The following is a 17,812-nucleotide window of genomic DNA, read 5'->3' on the forward strand; positions in this document are numbered from 1 at the left end:
ACATCAGCACAGAGAGAGCAGCAGCGGGCATCTCCCCAGCTTTTATTTTAACAAAGGAGACGCTGAGGGATGTCAGAGTGGAACCCCGGTTTCCAGACCCCCAACTCCTCCTCCCACACCAGCATCAGCCCTGGGAGCCAGGCGTCACCCTTCCTCACCCTCCTTAGGGCCGAATCCTGATGCCTTGATCTGGCTCTCCTAACCACCCCCATCCCCAACCTTTGTGATCTGCTTGACCTGAGGAGCCACAAGAATCTTGGGAAAGAGAGGGAGATGGCAAAGGGAGGGGGAGGTAAAGGTTGCGAGGAGGAAATGATGCGATGACTCTGGACTTCCCTTTCCTAGATTCACAGTGATGAGGGGAAAGTGTCACAGCAGTTTCCTCTGAACCCTCAGATTCAGCCCGCTTCTGTGCTCTTTGACCCCAGCCCGCCCTGGCTCCCTCTCCCCTGACTCAGTGGGCGGGGCCTGTCAAACAAAGCTGGAGCTATTAAGGATGACAGAAGGCAGCCCCTACTCCCCATCCTTCCCCTGCCACCCCTGGTCCTCCGGAGTTTCTCCTGCCAAAAAGCAGGTCCACCTAAGGGTCTTTCATCCTCCCTTCCATCGGTGTGTTACTCCTGCACACTAACTTTTGGGTTTTTTTTTTTAGCTTTAAAAATAGTTTATTTCCTTCTTCACCAACCTCCCCTCCCCGCCACACATGCACATCCTGACCATTATTCAAAACGTCACAAATTCAATAAAAACTGATGTTCATGTATTTATCTGACGTGGTTCAAGATAAAGTGGATTTCAAAAGCAAACAGATGCCAATTATGGGGGCTTCCCAGGTGGCGCTAGTGGTAAAGAACCCACCTGCCAATGCAGGAGACACAAGAGACTCAGGTTTGATCCCTGGGTTGGGAAGATCTCCAGGAGGAGGAAATGGCAACCCACTCCATTATTCTTGCCTGGAGAATCCCATGGACAGAGAAGCTTGGTGGGCTACAGTCCACAGGGTCGAAAAGAATCTGACACGACTGAAGCGATTTAACATGCAAATGTGGGAGGGGACTAGGGCAGGTACCAGTAACATGGAGCATGCATTTTTCTAGAGTGTTTATTTTTTATTTTTTGGCTGCACTGTGCAACATGTGGGATCTTGGTTCCCCAACCAGGGATCAAACCCCATGCCTCCTGCATTGGGAGCACAGAGTCTTAACCACTGGACCAGCAGGGACGTCTCTCTAGTGTTCATTGAAATGGGTGGTGATCAACACATGTGCATCATATGAGCAGTTATCCAGAATGAGCACATGCAGGAGAGGGGTGCTGTCTGTTTCCTCCTTTCTAGATCTCAGGTTGATCAGACAGGTAGAGGAGACAAGAGTTCACACTGTCTCATCTTCCTTATGGAGCTTATCAGGTGAAGTGACTTGTCCAAGTTCATGATTAATACAGAACCAGGTCTCCCTGTGACACATGGGGTTGGAATGACTGGGCTGGGGCTGGGACCCACGTCACCCCGACTGAGAGTCCAGTGTCCTTTCGATGACTCTGTGCTCCTGCGGGGTGTGTGGCACGTTATGGAGAGAGGGGGCTCTGTTTTCTGAAGCTCCTTTCCCTTCATCCTTTCTCCACAAGCCCTAATAGCCAATCTTAGTTTGCCCCCTCCTCTTTTTTTTTTTTTTAATATTTATTTATTCAGTTTTGGTTGCGTGCGGTCTTAGTTGTGGCACACAGGCTCTCTAGTTGAGGTGTGGAGGCTCAGTAACTGGACTACAAGGGCTTAGTTGTCCCGTGGCCTATGAGATCTTAGTTCCCCGCCCAGGGATCAAACCCATGCACTGGAAGGCAGATTCTCAATCACTGGACCCCAGAGAAGTCCCCTGGCCTCTTCTGTTTCTCTGTGTCTCCCTTACCATGATTCCTTCTTCCCGGGAGGGCTGATGCTTGTGCTGTCTCCTCTTCCACAAGACTAATTAGCTGTTCATATTCTTATATCCACCCACCTCTCACCACCTTTTTTAAACAGAATTTTATTGAACAGTTGAATACCGTGTTTCTCAAGGCTTTAAGCTTGCTGCGCAAATAGGCATTCATCCTAAACAATGAAAGAAATTCTCCTTTTGTGCTGGGCTATGTGCAAGGGCATTGGCTGTTGGAACAGACCCTTAAAAGTTTCTTGGAACATTGAAAATAGGACCCTGGCACCTGAAACTAACACAGCATTGTAAGTCAACCGTGTTTCAATAAAAATTTAAAAGAAGAAAAGAAAAAAACCCCCAGAACATTGAAGTTGTTAGTGTTAATACAAAATATTAACATGATTATCACTGGGGAATTCCCAAGCTGTCCAGTGGTTAAGACTCTGTGCTTTCAAAGCAAGAGTGTGGGTTCAACCCCTGGTCAGGGAACTAGGATCCTACATGCTGAAAGCCATAGCCAAATAAATAAATAAAACCCATTGCTACCACTAACTGATCCTAAAGGAAATCAACCCTGAATATCCATTGGAAGGACTGATGCTGAAGCTGAAGCTCCAATACTTTGGATGCTGGGAAAGATTGAGAGCAGGAGAGAAGGGGGTGACAGAGAATGAGATGGTTGGATGGCATCACCAACTCAATGGACATGAGTTTGCTCAAACTCCAGGAGATGGTGAAGGACAAGGAAGCCTGGCATGCTGCAGTTCATGGGGTCACAGAGTAAGACATGACTTAGCAACGGAACAACCGCAACAACCACTGATTGAATGCTTAGAATATGTCAAACCCTTGCTAAACACTTTGCGTCATTTATCATCCATGCGTGCGGTGTGAGGGGTACCAGCAAGCTTCCCATTTTTAACACGAGGTGTCTCTTAGTGTCTTCACACTGGAAGCTGGGCTATTTGACTCTTGCACTGTATTTCAATGACTCGGCTTCTTTAAGAGCTCTGCTCTGGGTCCATTCATGCGGCAGAGGTGATCCTCATCCTCTGTGGGTCCAGCTTTAATCCTCTAGTATCTCAGAAGCTGGAGGATGGGGTAGAGTGAAGTCAGCCAGAAGTAGGGGCATTCATGCTCCATTCACACCTGGGATCACAGAGGGGAGGCCAGGAAGGGCCAGAGAGGGTGGATTCCAGGGTTGAGGGTTAGCTGGTGGATCAAGAGATCAATGGGTGAGGAGCTCCAATGCCAAGTCACAAAACCCTAGGCGCTCCTCACTCCTGTCTGCTCTCCCTGTACTTCTAGCAGTCTCAGCAGCTGGAGAATTCGGGGCCTGGACTGGGTCTTAGGGATGCTCCGCGCATCCAGAGACCATTTGGGTGAATGGTGTACTCCGTTGTGGGATTCATCTGGGAGACGTCCCGCATGGATGGGCATGGCATAAAACATCCTAAGAGTCAAGGGTGGAGTCTGACTGACTCAAAAGGACTGATAGGGAAGTGGCCATTATCTGTTGCAACAAAACAGGGCCCTTGGTCCGAAGTCAGAAGTCTGTGGGCTGGGCTGGCCCAGCAGGGCACATGACCGGCACGTCTCTGGGCCTCAAAGCATGGAAACATACACACTGCCATATGTAAAAGAGACCGCCAGTGGGAATTCGCTGTATGACTCAGGGAACTCAAACCAGGGCTCAGTAACAACCTAAAGGGGTGGGAGGTGGGAGGGAAGTTCAAGAGGGAGGGGACATATGCATATTTATGGCTGATGCATATTGACCTATGGCAGAAACCAACACAATATTGTCCTTCAATTAAAAATCAATTTAAGTAACAATAACAACAAGGAGGGGGGGGGCTGTAGTAGATTATCTTTGAGGGCAGTTTGGATCGATGTGTCAGAATATTGGGGGAAAGGGCACTGGGAACGTTCTAGCAATACCTGATGGAGTGAGCTGTAATTCCATTAGGCCTCATGACGTCACCTTCCCCATGGAAGCTGGGCCAGGCACTGTGGCTCTCATTTCATGACCGAGGTCTTCTGGGAGGTTCAGCCAGAATCAGCAGTTGGGGGTCCTGCCCGGCACAGATGGAATGAGACCTGGTCGGGTGGGGAGTGGGGCAGGTCAGGATCCCCAGTCAGGGTTAAGCTTTACTCTGAGGTTTGGATTGCAGGTGTACATTCCCAAGAAAGTGAGACATTAGGATGTCATTGGAGAACCCTGGGAAAAGGGGAAGAGCCCTGAGGACTGGATCAAGTCTGGCATCACTTACCTGACTGCGACAGCGTGAGAGAGGGTCTCTTCATTTTGCAGACTGGAATACAGAAGACCACCCAGCTAAAAAAGCAGAGAGTACTGAGCTGGAACCCAGCGAATCTGACTCCGAAGCCCTGTCTTTCTCCTTCTGTCCACTTGGGACAGGCCCGGCGTTGTGGGAGAGGAGGTGGAGGGCCGGGAAGGGCGCACCTGGGTATTTGGGGGGGGTGGGGCGTGGTTAGGCCCTGGCACGTGGCCGCTGGATCCCAGAGCCCTGCCTCTGTCTGACTACAAAGGGTTAAGGGACCGTGGCCCCCCTTCCTCCCGCCTCCTCCCGCCTCCACCACAGGCTCTTCCTGTCCTGAAGTTGCAACACCCCATCTGCCTCTCTCCCTTCCCCTCCCACCTCCTCTCAGCTCAAGTTTTCTCGGAGTTCTCCCGGCTCAGGGCCGCAGGGCTGGCCTTCCGGGTTTGAGGTCCTCCGGATTGGGCTGTGTCCCCGCCCCAGTCTCAACCCTCCACTCCCCGACCCGAGGCCCAGCCTCCACTGGGGATACGCAAGGACTGTGTCGCTGCCACTGTCGCGGGCCGCCACTGCCCCAGCCCTGATGGGGGATTGAGAGGCCACAGCTGGCCGGACATGGGCCTCCCCACCGTGCCTGGCCTGCTGCTGCCACTGGTGAGACGGGGAGGGGCCCAGGGAGGAGCGGGCCGGCGGGCGAGGGGCGCCTGGGGCTGGAGAGGGCCTCAGGCCTGCGCGGGCCTGCCCTCACACACTGCCCCATTCACCCGCGTCCCAGAGCCGGGGGCGAGCTTGAAAGGCCAGGAGGAAAGTGTACCCAGGCCTGGGCAGGCTGGGAATGTGGCGGCAGGTGCCCACAGGGTAAGGAGAGGCGGTTTGTTAGGAAATCGAAAGGAATGAGAAAAAGAAGGTGGGTCTTCTCAGAGTCCGGATGGTTCTGCCCAGTCGCTGTGTTGGGCCGCGGAGAGGCGAGGCTACCTGGGCGCCGGGCTGAGAACGGAAAGCAGGGGCTGGACGCCTCTCGTGAAGTGGGGAAACTGGGTCCAGGAGAGGCCCTGGGCTGGGGGCGGTGGGCTTGGGATGCTATGTTGGGGGCGTTTGGGAAGGGAGTGGGTAACCACATAGGGGCTGGAGATCCCGTGGCCTCTCCAGGCCCAGGCCTCCCGGCCCCCTGGGGGGCACCCTTCACCCTTGGTCTGTGGCCTCTGGCCGTAGGACTGACCCCCGCTCCGAGGCCGCAGAGCCCCGGGGCCTATCCTCTGGCCCCCTCCCCCGACCCCAACAACAGATCACTTGCTTTCTTCTTCCACAGCTCAGTTTGGGGAAGTTGGTAGACACTTGTTTTCGTCACTGGAAAATGTCCCTTTCTCTTGCCTCAGCCTTCTTTCAGTGTATCCTTGACCCCCCCACCCCCCCGCAGTGGTCTGGGGGCAGAGACCCAGCCCCTCGCCTCTGCCTAGTTCAGGGACTGCATTGGCCACTTTCTCCTGGTTCACTCTTCCTCTGCCCAGTCGCCACTCCCCACCTTGACTCCCCCAACCTCTTCTCCCCCCGACCCTCCTTCCGCCAGCATCTCCTGCTGTGCGCCCTAATCATTCCTTCTTTTCTGTCTAGTCTCCCCACAAGTCCAGACTTCTTGGAGCCTCCTTTTTGAAACTTTCTCTCTGGTTCCTCCTTCTCTGCTCTGGTCCACCTTTCTCGACACCAGTTCCTCACGAAGCACCCCTCCTCCCTCCTGATCTCCTTCGTCCATTCTTGCACACCCCCAAACCCGCCTTTCCCTTCTCTCCAGGCTGTCCTCACAGGCTCCCCCCATTTCTCGCTGCAGCCTCCCTGACACCTCTTCTCTCCTGGGGCAAACCACCCGATCCAGTCCTGTCTCCCTCAGGTACTCGCTGTCTGGACTTGAACGGGTTACGTAACCTGCCACGTCTTGCTTCTTTATCTCTGAGATGGACAGAATAGTCACCACCTCATGATGTTGTTGTTTTGGTTTGTTTTGTATTTTATTTGATTTTTATTATTGGGGTATAATTGCTTTACAGTTTGTCTTAGTTTCTGCTGCATAGTATCGTTTCAAAGATGACATAGATGGAGACATGTCAGGTATTTCATTCCTTTGTGCCTGCTTGGTGCTGGATACTGTTTGAGGTGCTGGTAGTGAACATAGTCTTTGTCTTCATGGGATTTCTGATCTCGTGGAGGAACAGGGTATGGCAAACGGAAAGCACTCAGTATTAATGAGAGCTTTTCTATTGTTAGTAGTAATAGTGTGTGTGTGCGTGTGCGCGTGTGTGTTGCTTAGTCATGTCCAGCTCTTTGTGACCCCATGGACTGTAGCCCGCCAGGCTTCTCTGTCCATGGAATTTCCCAGGCAGGAATACTGGAGTGGGTAGCCATTGCCTTCTCCAGGGGATCTTTGTGATCCAGGGATGGAACCCGGGTCTCCTACATTGCATGCATATTCTTTACCGTCTGAGCCACCAGGGAAGCCAGTAGTGGTGGTTATTGCTCAGTGGCTTCTGCATTTGGAAAACAGAGATACAGGGGGTCTGGAAAGATAAAGAAAGGTGTCAGGTGCCTGGGGTTGCAGCTGATCCAGCCCAGGTTGGGGTGTGACAGCTAAGGGAACAAGCTTAGCTTGGAACTGGAGGGGACACAGGAGGTGTACGGTGCTGGGTAAGGCTTCCCAGGGCCAGTCAATGAGCAGTGCAGGGAACAATGTGTGTGTTAGTGGGGAGAGGGTGGTGGAGGCGGGGAGAATGCAGGAGCACTGTGACAGAACACACAAGATCTTGCTGCTCCCAAAGAGCTTACAATCTTGTAGCCAAGACAGCTTACAGAAAAAATGATTCTCACGATCCTGGGGAAAACGCCCACAAAAGCATGATGTGGTGCCCTGGAACACCGATGGGAGGCAGAACCAGGAGGGGGAGGTGGGTGCTGTCCTGTCTGCGGATCAGTGCCCAGCTCCCTCCCCGGTCACCCATCTCTGACTTAGCTAAGAGTCTTTTGTGTCTTCATCTCATCTTCCCTGGCATTCCTATGGGACCTGCACCTCAAAGGTGCTCCTCCCCGGTTTGTTGAATGAATAAAGGATGGAATGAGGGAGGGAACGCCTCCTGGAAATTGGGTTTTGGAGCTGAGATTTGAAGTCACAGACAAGCAGGAGGCTGAAAAAAGGGTTACTGGTCTGAGGGAGAGTTTGGGCTTCCCTGGTAACGCTAGTGGTAAAGAACCTGCCTGCCAGTGCAAGAGACGCAAGAGACACAGGCTCGTTCCCTGGGTTGGGAAGATCTCCTGGAGGAGGAAGAAATGGCAACCCACTCCAGTATTCTTGCCTGGAAAATCCCATGGACAGAGGAGCCTGGTGGGCCACAGTTCATGGGGTCGCAAAGAGTCAGACACGACTGAAGCGAGTTAGCACACACGGCTCGGAGGAATAGAACAGTGGGGTTGTGTGTTGGAGGCTGGTGGTGGCAAGAAGCTCAGTGTCTTAACTGTAGGGGTAAGATTCTATTGAGGAACAAAAAAAGTGAGAGAGGCTCCCCTGGTGGTCCAGAGGCTAAGACTCTTGAGCTGTCAATGCTGGGGCCCTGGGTTTGATCCCTGGTTGGGGAACTAGATCCCACATGCCACAACTAAGACCCTGCACAGCCAAATAAATAAAAATAAATAGTAAATAAAAAAGGAAAAAGTGAGAAAGAGAAAATTGAAGGAAGTAGGGGAAGGAACGGAGAGAGAATCTTGACTGTGATCCCTGGTAGAGGAATTCCGTTCGTTCATTCATTTCTTCATAAATAATTCTCTCAGGTCCGCTGTGTCCAGGAATGTGTCCAGAATAGTAGCAGGTACCTCTTCAAGTTCTCATTCAGGGAAGGAAGGAGTGACCTATAGAAATGATGTTCAGGGTCAGGCGAGAAAGATTCCTGCACCTGTGGGTGCAAGTTGAAGCTTGAATGCAGACAAGCAAGGGTGTAGGCTGGACTGGAGCAGGGAATAGGCAAGAAGACAGTGGCAATGATCTGAGAGTGAGGCAACCCATGGAGAGGACTGAGAGATGACGGAGGAGGTCTGGCAAGATGGACTACAGTCCGGATTGTGGCATGGGAGGGATGGGGACCCTGAGGAGAGAAAGGTGGCCAAGACAAGTTGATGTTGTGATATCTGTCTGGGTCAGGAGGTCAAGGGGTTTTGTTTGGGGGCATGTAGAAGGTCTGGGAATTCGCCTAGTGAAGTGCGTATCTGACAGGCTCAAGCAGAGGTTCTCAGACCCTTATCTGCCTCGTGTTCAGGCAGAAATGTTCAGACTCTTATCTGTAAGCGCTGCCTTCACTCACCAGGGATGCTCGAAAGGAGAGGAAGGCTTGCCAGCATCTCCTGTGAGATTGTGCAAGTGGGTGTGAGAGTATGTGGGAAGGAGGAAGGAGTTTTCCCCTGGAGATAAATATATTCCTACTGCCCAGCACTGACTCCCATCTTCCCACTTTGGTTATCACTGGCTTTTACTGGAGTGGAAGAGAGATAGTCATGAAATCAATCAATCAAACCACATTTATTTTGCCCCTACCGTTCTGTGTGCGGGGGATTAGACAGTATCTCTGACCAAAACGCTTTCAGATCTCTCATCGCATAGTTTATGGTCTACTTGGGGAGATTATTATCTAGTCACCCAAAGCTGTTATATTAATGGTGAGAGCCCAAAATAGATATAATAAATTCATGTTTTTAAAGCTCACAGGGTGGGGTTTGCATGGAATATGCTGGAAGGGGGGAAGCCTCGCTGATGGGGGGCTTCAGGGGAGGGAGGCCAGGCCTCAGCAGAGCCTTGGAGGAGAAGCTGTCTTAAGCTCCCCAAAGGTTTTGACATCAAGTGAACAAAACACTTCAATGAACAAGTGAATGGGGGACGGGAGAGTGAGGCGGCTGGTCAGAGACCACAGGGTCTCTGCTGTCAGCTCTTCCACCCCCTCGCTGCAGCCCCAGCGCAGGAAGTCGCACTTAAAAGCCTCCCCAGGCGGAAGTTGTGGGGGAGTTGGAGGGGTGCTGGGCCACCTCCTCAACTGCCTCTCCACAGGCACCCCAGCTTCCTGCCTTTGCCCTGCTCCAGGCCACAGACACTCAGGTTGTCTGGGGTCTGGGCGCTCAAAGCTCACCCTCTGTTTCTACTGTTTTACTGCAAGCCTGCCAATGCAGGAGACATAAGAAATGCAGGTTCGACCCCTGGGTCCGGACGATCCTCTGCAGGAGGGCATGGGAACCCACTCCAGTATTCTTGCCTGGAGAGTCCCATGGACAGACGAGCCTGGCAGGCTACTGTTCATAGGGTCTCAAAGAGTCGGACACGACTGAAGCAACTTAGCACAACGCACACTGCAAGATGCAGTGGCTAAAGATGCGCTCGGTGCCAAGGGATGGTGCCCACTAGTGGGGGGACCTGAGGCCCTGGCCCCTAGGATCCAAGTGGGCTGACTGGGGGTGCAGGTGGGGACTAGGGAGGCCCCCCTGGGGAAATGGTGCTGATTGTCTTCCATCCCTGCTTACTTGCTCCTTCCCTCCTGGAACTGGGCATTCAGAGCTCTGGAGCTTTTCCTGTGCAGCCTGTGGGCTTGCAGGAGGGGCTGAGGAGCCTCATAACTGGTCTTGTTTCCTAAGGATTGTTTAAGGACCCCAGGGAGGTCCCCAAACCCAACCCAGCTGGCCAGAACCAGCTGAGCTGTGGGAAGGCAGTGAACTCAGCTGGGAGGGCAGCCTTAGTTCGCTCCCTTCTGGACATAGGGCGCTCCCTTCTGGAGCTAGGGCAGGTCAGGGGCCCTTGTTGTCGGGGGACTGGCAGAGCTGGGAGGAGGAGGGGTCTGGGTGAGGCTGAGTCTAAAGGAAGGATGCTGAGGGGTGGGAAGGAGCTGAGTGGCCCTCCGGGAGGGGGAGGGGCGGGTAGTGACCTGAGAGGGGGAAGCCTGAGGTCACCGGAGACTTCCCTTTGGGATGGAATGGGATAGGGAGCCATTTCCCGAAAAAGTGGGCCAAAAGGGACTGAGACCCATGGCCTGGCTGTTTGGAGGAGGAGGGGAGGAAGGGGGGCTCTGCGTAGGGATACAGCCTGACCCCCAGGAGGAGGGAATCAGATGGGGTCCAGATTGCGTGCGGGGTCCTGGTCCCATCAGCCTTTCAGCTGACTCATGACCCTTAAGGAGCCGGGGAACCGACGGGTCCCCTCTCCCTCCCCTGGATTCCCTCCCTCCCTCTGGCCTGAGTCACTGGGCGGAGCTGCTGGGAAAAGATTTCCCTTTCCCGGATCTGAGTTAACCCCCAAAGGGCTGGGGATTGTGGCAGGAGGCATGTGGCCTGAGAAAGCCTCTTTCCCTCCTTCTTGGGAAGCTGTTTCCTCATCAACCCGCAGTCCCTGGAAGGCTGCACTCCCCCACCAACCCTGGCCCAGACCTGGACCCCCGCCCCCATTCTTTGTCCTGATGCTCTCTCTGCAAGTTGGCTCTGCTTCCAGCCGCCTGGATGTAGTTCCAAGGTCCCGTGACCTTAGATGCTATGAGGCCTTCTTCGGGAAAGGAACTGCACATACAGGATTGGGAAGCCCTTCCCATAAACATCCCCAAACTCTTCCTGTTGCCCTGGAAGCCCCAGGCCTGTTGTCAGGGGCTGTGGCACGGGGCTGGGGTGGCTAGGGAAGGGTGCTGCCTCTGGGTAGGGGAGGTGCCCTACAGGGTTGCAGCTGGGTTTCTGAGTGTAGCTTTCTCTGGCTGGCGCTGGGGCTGGGGCTGGGGCTGGGGCTGGGGCTGGGGCTTCTAACTGCTGCAGCGACACCCAGTGGGGGGCTGGGGGGTGACCTGCCTACGGCTTACCTGCTCTGGGCTGCCAAGCCCTCCTGTCCCCGCTGGGGTCTCTGGGCTCTGATTAGCCTGTTGCTCTCCAAGTTTAACAGGGCTTCCCTGGTGGCTCAGCGGTAAAGAATCCGCCTGCCAGTGCAGGAGACACAGGAGATGTGGGTTCGATCCCTGGGTTGGGAAGATTCCCTGGAGGAGGAAATGGCAACCCACTCCAGTATTCTTGCCTGGAGAATCCCATGGACAGAGGAGCCTGGTGGGCTAGAGTTGGATGTGACAATGTAATATAGGAAAGGGCACAACCCTATAGGTTCGCCTCTGTGAATGTTCACAAAGTGAATACACCGTGAGCACAGCACCCAGATGGAGAAACGCCACCTCAACCTTTAGGGCTGCTCATTGGAAGGAAAGGCCTGTTCTCAACCCCTCTACTGAACACCTGCCCTGGTCCAGTCCTGAGAGCTGGTTTGGGGAAACAAGGATAAAGTACGAGCCGCACCTGGGATCTTCCAGCCTTGAGTTGGAGGGAAAAGGATGGGAAAACGAGAGAACAATGGCGATGGCACGGTGCCAACAGCCCAGGCGGAGTGTAGGTGGGGGTGTCCCGGGGAGAAGATTTGAGAAGGCTGAGAAGGCTTTAGACTTGCTACCTCTACGATCCTCATCCTCCCTCCCTTTCCTGAAGGTCCTCCTCCATCTGACTCCTCCCCAGGTGCTTCCGGCTCTGTTGGCAGATGTGTACCCCGCAGGGGTTCATGGACTGGTCCCTCACCCCGGGGACCTGGAGAAGAGAGAGACTTCCTGTCCCCAAGGAAAATATAACCACCCGCAAAATAGCACCATTTGCTGCACCAAGTGCCACAAAGGTAGGAGAAAGGGATCCCCGTGGAACTCCTCAGTCAGGAGGCCCTGCTTCTTCCTTTGCATTTTCCAGATGTTCTAGAACCTGGCTTGGTTGCCTCTGCTGGTCTGGGGCTTTCTCCCTCCTTTCCTCTCCTAGGGACTTTGGGAGGTGCCCAGGCTATCTTCCCAGGCCTGGAGCTCTTCCCCTGAGCTCCTGGCTGCAGCCTAATTCCAACCCCTGAATCACAGGTACCTATCTGTACAATGACTGTCCGGCTCCAGGGCGAGACACAGACTGCAGGGTGTGTGCCCCTGGCACCTACACTGCCTTGGAGAACCATCTCCGACGATGCCTGAGCTGCTCCAGGTGCCGGGATGGTGAGTCTCAGGAGGGCGCAGGGCTCTGAACAGGCTGGGTCAGGTGGGTGTTTGGAGGGGTTGTGCAGTCTCTCTCTAGGGGAGGGGACGGGTGTGTGCTGCTGGGGGTGGGCAGGGATGTTCGTGCACGAGTGACTGAGTGCATGGCGGTCGTTACTCAGAGAGACACACCAGATGAGGACCATGGGGGCTCACACCCCATCTCCTCCCCTCACCAGAAATGTTCCAGGTGGAGATTTCCCCTTGTACAGTGGACCGGGACACTGTGTGTGGCTGCAGGAAGAACCAGTACCGGGAATACTGGGGCGAAACTGGCTTCCGGTGTCTGAACTGCAGCCTCTGTCCCAACGGCACAGTGAATATCCCCTGTAAGCATGGCTCTCCCAGCGCCGCTCCTCGCCCCTTCTCCATCTCCAGAGCAGGGTCTCCACCTTGCTGTGGCCCTGCCCCTCCTAGCCCTCCCTCTTGCCCTCGGCGTGAGGGGCGTCCTCTCTCAGCTGTGCTGCTTGTCTCCCCGCAGGCCAGGAGAGACAGGACACCATCTGCCACTGCCATATGGGCTTCTTTCTAAAAGGCGCCAAGTGCATCTCCTGTCACGAGTGAGTCCTTCCGCCAGCTGCTGCGCACTGGATTGGGGTGGGAGGATGGCGAGGTTCTAGGGGGTGCTTTCGCTCCTACAGGATGCTTTAATTTTTTTGTAAATTTTTATTTATTTATTGGCTGCGAGAAAGCTTTCATTGAGGAGAGCAGGGGCCACCCTCTAGTTTTGGTGCACGGGCTTCTCATTGTGGTGGCTTCTCTTGCTGCGGAGCACAGGCTCTAGGGCACTTGAGCTTCCGTAGTTGTGGCACACGAGCTAAAGAGTTGCGGCTCTGAGAGCCAGCGCTCAGTCGTTGCGGTGCACAGCCATAGCTGCCTTGAGGCATGTGGGATCTTCCCAACCCAGGGATCGAATCCATGTCTCTGCATTGGCAGGCAGATTCTTAACCACTGGACCACAGGGGAAGCCCGCTACTGGCTGTTTGGTATGGGAGACACTTCATGTCGAGATACCAGCCAGTCTTCCCTGCCTGCAACATGTTCAGAAATCTTATGAAGTCTTTGAGGAATAGAGGCTCATACCCCCAAGGACTTGCAGTTCCTTTTAGACATTCAGATCTTTTTCTGAAGACATTCAGATTCTTAGGCAACAGACTCTGCTATTGATTCTAGGAATACACGTTTACATCTCTGAAATCAGACTGCATCTTACAACAGTTGATGGCACAGGTGGCAGCTGTGTGTAGGATGTAAATAATGATGTCTTTGATTGTTGATCTTAGGTTTGATACAGCATGGTCTTTCCTTCCCAGTCCTTTTGACCACGCCTCCTCACTCCTTCTTGCTTTGCACACTTGCGTCCAAAGAGGAAACTCTGAGGGCTCTAAAGTTGAATTGCCCTGGGTTTAAACCTCAGGCTAGCCACTGTATTGGCTGTGTGAGCTTGAGCCAGTGACTTAACATCTCTGAGACTCAGTTCTTCTTTACCTTTAAAGTAAAGATAATGACATCAGGTTGGCAAAGTTGTAAGAACCACAAAACATAACTACAAAGTGTCTGATGAGAAATTAGTTTCTTTTTCCCACTAGTCTCTTTTTCTTAAAATCACTTTTACACCCTTTCCATGTGGTTCTCCGCGTGAGCCTGTGAAGTGGGCAAACTCAGCTCTCCTTGTTTGCAGATTCCTGCGAAGAACTCACCTCCTCAAGTTCCTTCCGAAACCCTTGATGTAGTTCTCATCCTTCTGTGCTGCCGGGTGCCAGCTCCCAGCATGGGAAGACGTGCTTGTTCTAGTGTCCTCTGGCTTCCCCCAGCAAGATGTGTTTTTTAATGGTTCACATGACCCCCTCTCAAAGTCAGGTGCTGTCATCAGCTGTGGCATCTAGAGAAAAAGTTCTTTAATCTCTCTGCCACTGGATTCTCATCAGTAAAACAATGATAAAATAATTCAAAGGACTTCCCTGGTGGTCCAGTGGCTAAGATTCTTCTCTCCCAGTACAGGGAGTCTGGGTTCCTTGATCATGGAACTAGATCCCACATGCCGCAACTAAGACCCAGTGCAGCCAAATATTTAAAAACAAACAAAAACACACAAAACACCAGTTCAGTGACAGTCAGCATGTATAAGCGTTTACTATATGTCAGGCATAATTATGTTACTTAATCCTTAGTCCAAGTAGGATCCCTGTTTTACTGATGAGAAAACAGGCTTACAGGTGACGTGATGCGCCTGTAATCACACAGTCTGGTGACTCTGACTCTGACTGGTGGTTCGGTGGTAAAGAATTCGCCTGTCAATGCAGGAGGCACAGGAGACACTCATTCAATCCTGGGTCAGGAAGATCCCCTGGAGAAGGAAATGGCAACCCACTCTAGTATTCTTGCCTGGGAAATCCCATGGACAGAGGAGCTTGGGGGCTACAGTCCACAAGGTCACAAAGAGTCAGATATGACTGAGCACGCACACACTGACTGCTTTTAACTCTTCCTCTACACAGCCTCTTCAAGATCAAATCCAGCTCTAAAATGAAATGATTCTGGGATCAGCTAATTTTTTTTTTCCTTCTACTGCATCAGTTGCCAAGATAGGATTGATTTCCATTCTATCGCGAGATAGCTAAATATTTGTAAAGGGCAGAATTTCCAACAATCTGTACGGGTCTATTTTTTTCCCCCTATATTCCTCTTAATGGGGGGCCCTTACTCACCAGCACTGTCTCTTCTTTTAGTTGTAAGAACAAGGAGTGTGAGAAGTTATGTCCAACCCGACCTTCAACTGGTAAAGATTCTCAGGACCCAGGTGAGGAGAACTATCCTAATGCCCATCCAAGCCCAGGGGCCCTTTCCTGGTCTTGCCCTCGCCTCTGACCCCCTTCTGCTCTGTCTCCAGGCACTACAGTACTATTACCCCTGGTGATTGTCTTCGGGCTTTGCCTGGCATCCTTCGCCTCTGTGGTTTTAGCATGTCGCTACCAGCGGTGGAAGCCCAAGCTCTACTCCATCAGTGAGTGGGGACTTTGGGAGGGCAAGGCGATAAGGGAGGGTGGGGTGCACAGGCATGGAGGGAGATTAAGGGTATCCTCTTAGTTTCCTGCCAAGGACCCCGCTGGCCTGAGCTGGTACGGGATGGCTGGTGAGAGCTCGTACTGCATCAGTGATTCTTTCGTCCCTGGGGTCACATAGGCCCTGAAGCGTGTCACCACAATGGCCCACCACCAGTCCTGAGATGGGCGGTAGGGCTGAGAGAGGAAGTGAAATTTGTGACGCTCTGTTTCTTTTTTTCTCAGTTTGCGGGCAGTCGACTCTGGTGAAAGAGGTAAGATGATACCGGGGAATGACCCCCAGGCTTCCCTAACTGTCCACTATTACCTTGTAACACCCAAAGCACCCAGAACCAACCCCTCGCCCTAGGTCTCCCCTGATTCCTTCTAGCCAGGCTCCCATCCATAATCCAGAAGAACGGGGGCTGTGGGGCTGTTTTTCCTCTTGCGCTAATGCTGTGCTGTCCCTTCCTCAGGGGGAGCCAGAACTCCTGGCCCCGGCCCCAGGTTTCAACCCCACCACCACCATCTGCTTCAACCCCACCCCGAGTTCCAGTCCTGTCTCCATTCCCCCTTACATCCCCTGTGACCGGTCCAGCTTCGGAGCCGTCGCACCTCCCTCCAGCGAGATGGCCCCGCCCCATCTACAGGCTGGCCCCATCCTCCCCGGGCCTCCGGCCTCCACCCACCTCTGCACCCCAGTTCAGAAGTGGGAAGCCAGCGCCCCCAGCGCCCCCGATCAGCTCGCGGATGGTGAGTTCCTCATTCATCCTCTCTGGGAACCCCGGCCCCGGCTGGGGAGGCGGGTGGGCGGGGCGCCCTGAGTCGCGAGCGTGGTGAGGGGCCAGGCCGGAGGGCCGCAGCTCCAGGCTCACCGCGCTGCCTCCCCGCAGCCGACCCCGCGACCCTGTACGCGGTGGTGGACAACGTGCCCCCGTCGCGCTGGAAGGAGTTGGTGCGGCGGCTGGGACTGAGCGAGCACGAGATCGAGCGGCTGGAGCTGGAGAACGGGCGCCACCTGCGCGAGGCGCAGTACAGCATGCTGGCGGCCTGGCGGCAGCGCACGCCGCGCCGCGAAGCCACGCTGGAGCTGCTGGGCCGCGTGCTCAGGGACATGGACCTGCTGGGTTGCCTGGAAAATATCGAGGAGGCGCTGAGCGGCACCGCCCGCCTCGCGTCCGAGCCCCGCCTTCTCCGGTGAGGCTCCGCCCCTCCGACTGCGGGCCGCCCCGCCCTGTGGACGGCTGCTTCCTTCCTGCGCCAGGCAGCCCGGAAGGATCTGCGAGATGCCCTGTGGACCTCCTGGTTTTTTTTCTTTCCTGGAGAGGAAGAGTCTTGGAGGAGCAGGCACGATCTGGCAGCCACTGACCTGGTGCTACTCCCTCAGTGTACATAGCTTTTCTCAGCTGCCTGAGCACTGCTGGTGGGTCAGCTGCGTGTAGTGTGTGTCTGCGTGTAGTGTATGTCTGCGTGCAGTGCGTGTGTCTGTGTCTCTGTATGTGTGTCTGTGTGATGTGGAGTGTGTGTACTTGTGAGAGAGGCCGAGTGTGCCCGGAGCCCACGGCAGTGGTTGCGAAGATGGGGGGGCGCCCTGCCTCATTGCCTGTTTTTTGGACTTGGAGAACCCAGCAAGGAGACTTGGGGACCCTGCGTTGATCCCTGAGCCGGTTTCCGCAGTAGATAAGCCATCTTTGAATCCACTCTGCACATCCACTCATCCACTCTGTACACTAATAGAAACTTTGTCCCCCTGCCTGGACCAGCTCAACTGTCCCCAGGCGGGGGGGGGGAGCACAGAACAATGGGGCCTCCTAAGGGAGTTGTGGACTTCTGTAAATACACTAAAATCCTCCAATTGAAGCTCTGCCCTGGAGGGAGTGGTTTTTCTGAGTGAAGATGCCGTTGTGGGAGGCTGGGGAGGAGGCAGCCAGGGCCCCGATCCTGCTGGGGCACAGATGGAGTGAACCTGTTCTCAGTCTGTTACACCCACCCTGACCCCCACCCCAGGTTGTCTTTGCTCCGCCCTCATCTAGTGCTGCTTGGACGGTGGTTTTCACGCACAGCTTTATGTGGGGCTTCGGGGTATCTGTGACACATAAAGGTACAGTTCTTGATCCCCAAAGTCCTCTGAGCAGGAGGGGCAGGATGCCTGGGGAAATGTCCTTGAGGTAGAGTCCCAGGGTGGAGGTGGTGACCAGCATTCATCAGAAAAGATTTCCTCCTGGAGAAATGCTAAGGGTCTTTCGTGTTCCTCACACCTCTCTGAAAGGGAAAGAAGCAGGTATCAGGTAGACATGGGTGAAGAGTGAAGCTAAAGGCCCCTCCCTGCCATGACGCCACCACCCCCATTCCTGCCCTCCTGTATTTTTTGCCTTTGAGCAATGGCTGTCATGTCTAAGTCATGTCCACTCTGTGACCTCATGGACTGTAGCCCACCAGGCTCCTCTATCCATGGGGTTTTCCAGGCAAGAATACTGGAGCGG

General features: G+C 54.0%; 1 protein-coding gene across 2 annotated transcripts; it reads left to right on the plus strand.

Annotated features, from left to right (window-relative positions):
• The first annotated feature begins 4,585 nt into the window (after positions 1 to 4,585).
• On the plus strand, positions 4,586 to 17,189 carry TNFRSF1A (TNF receptor superfamily member 1A). Of its 2 annotated transcripts, none has more exons than XM_052639997.1 (10): positions 4,586 to 4,846; positions 11,741 to 11,894; positions 12,121 to 12,249; positions 12,468 to 12,617; positions 12,770 to 12,848; positions 15,018 to 15,088; positions 15,179 to 15,292; positions 15,576 to 15,604; positions 15,806 to 16,082; positions 16,223 to 17,189. In XM_052639997.1, exons 1-10 carry the CDS (start codon positions 4,808 to 4,810, stop codon positions 16,528 to 16,530), a joined length of 1,350 nt encoding a protein of 449 aa, XP_052495957.1. In that variant the 5' UTR covers positions 4,586 to 4,807; the 3' UTR covers positions 16,531 to 17,189. The 2 variants fall into 2 exon arrangements, with proteins under 2 accessions (XP_052495957.1, XP_052495956.1); XM_052639996.1 differs by lacking the exon at positions 4,586 to 4,846 and adding an exon at positions 11,567 to 11,617 and having other exon boundaries at positions 11,714 to 11,894.
• The last annotated feature ends 623 nt before the right edge of the window (positions 17,190 to 17,812 follow it).

This window comes from Budorcas taxicolor, chromosome 5 (assembly GCF_023091745.1).
Source record: "Budorcas taxicolor isolate Tak-1 chromosome 5, Takin1.1, whole genome shotgun sequence".
NCBI classification, from domain to species: Eukaryota; Metazoa; Chordata; class Mammalia; order Artiodactyla; family Bovidae; genus Budorcas; species Budorcas taxicolor.

Excerpts from the sequence above, each read along its gene's own strand:
- TNFRSF1A (XM_052639996.1), top strand. The coding sequence starts at position 11,582 with ATGGCGATGGCACGGTGCCAACAGCCCAGGCGGAGT. Across the intron at positions 12,250-12,467 it reads CTGCTCCAGGTGCCGGGATG|AAATGTTCCAGGTGGAGATT; the intron begins GTGAGTCTCAGG and ends TCCCCTCACCAG. Across the intron at positions 16,083-16,222 it reads CCCCGATCAGCTCGCGGATG|CCGACCCCGCGACCCTGTAC; the intron begins GTGAGTTCCTCA and ends GCCTCCCCGCAG.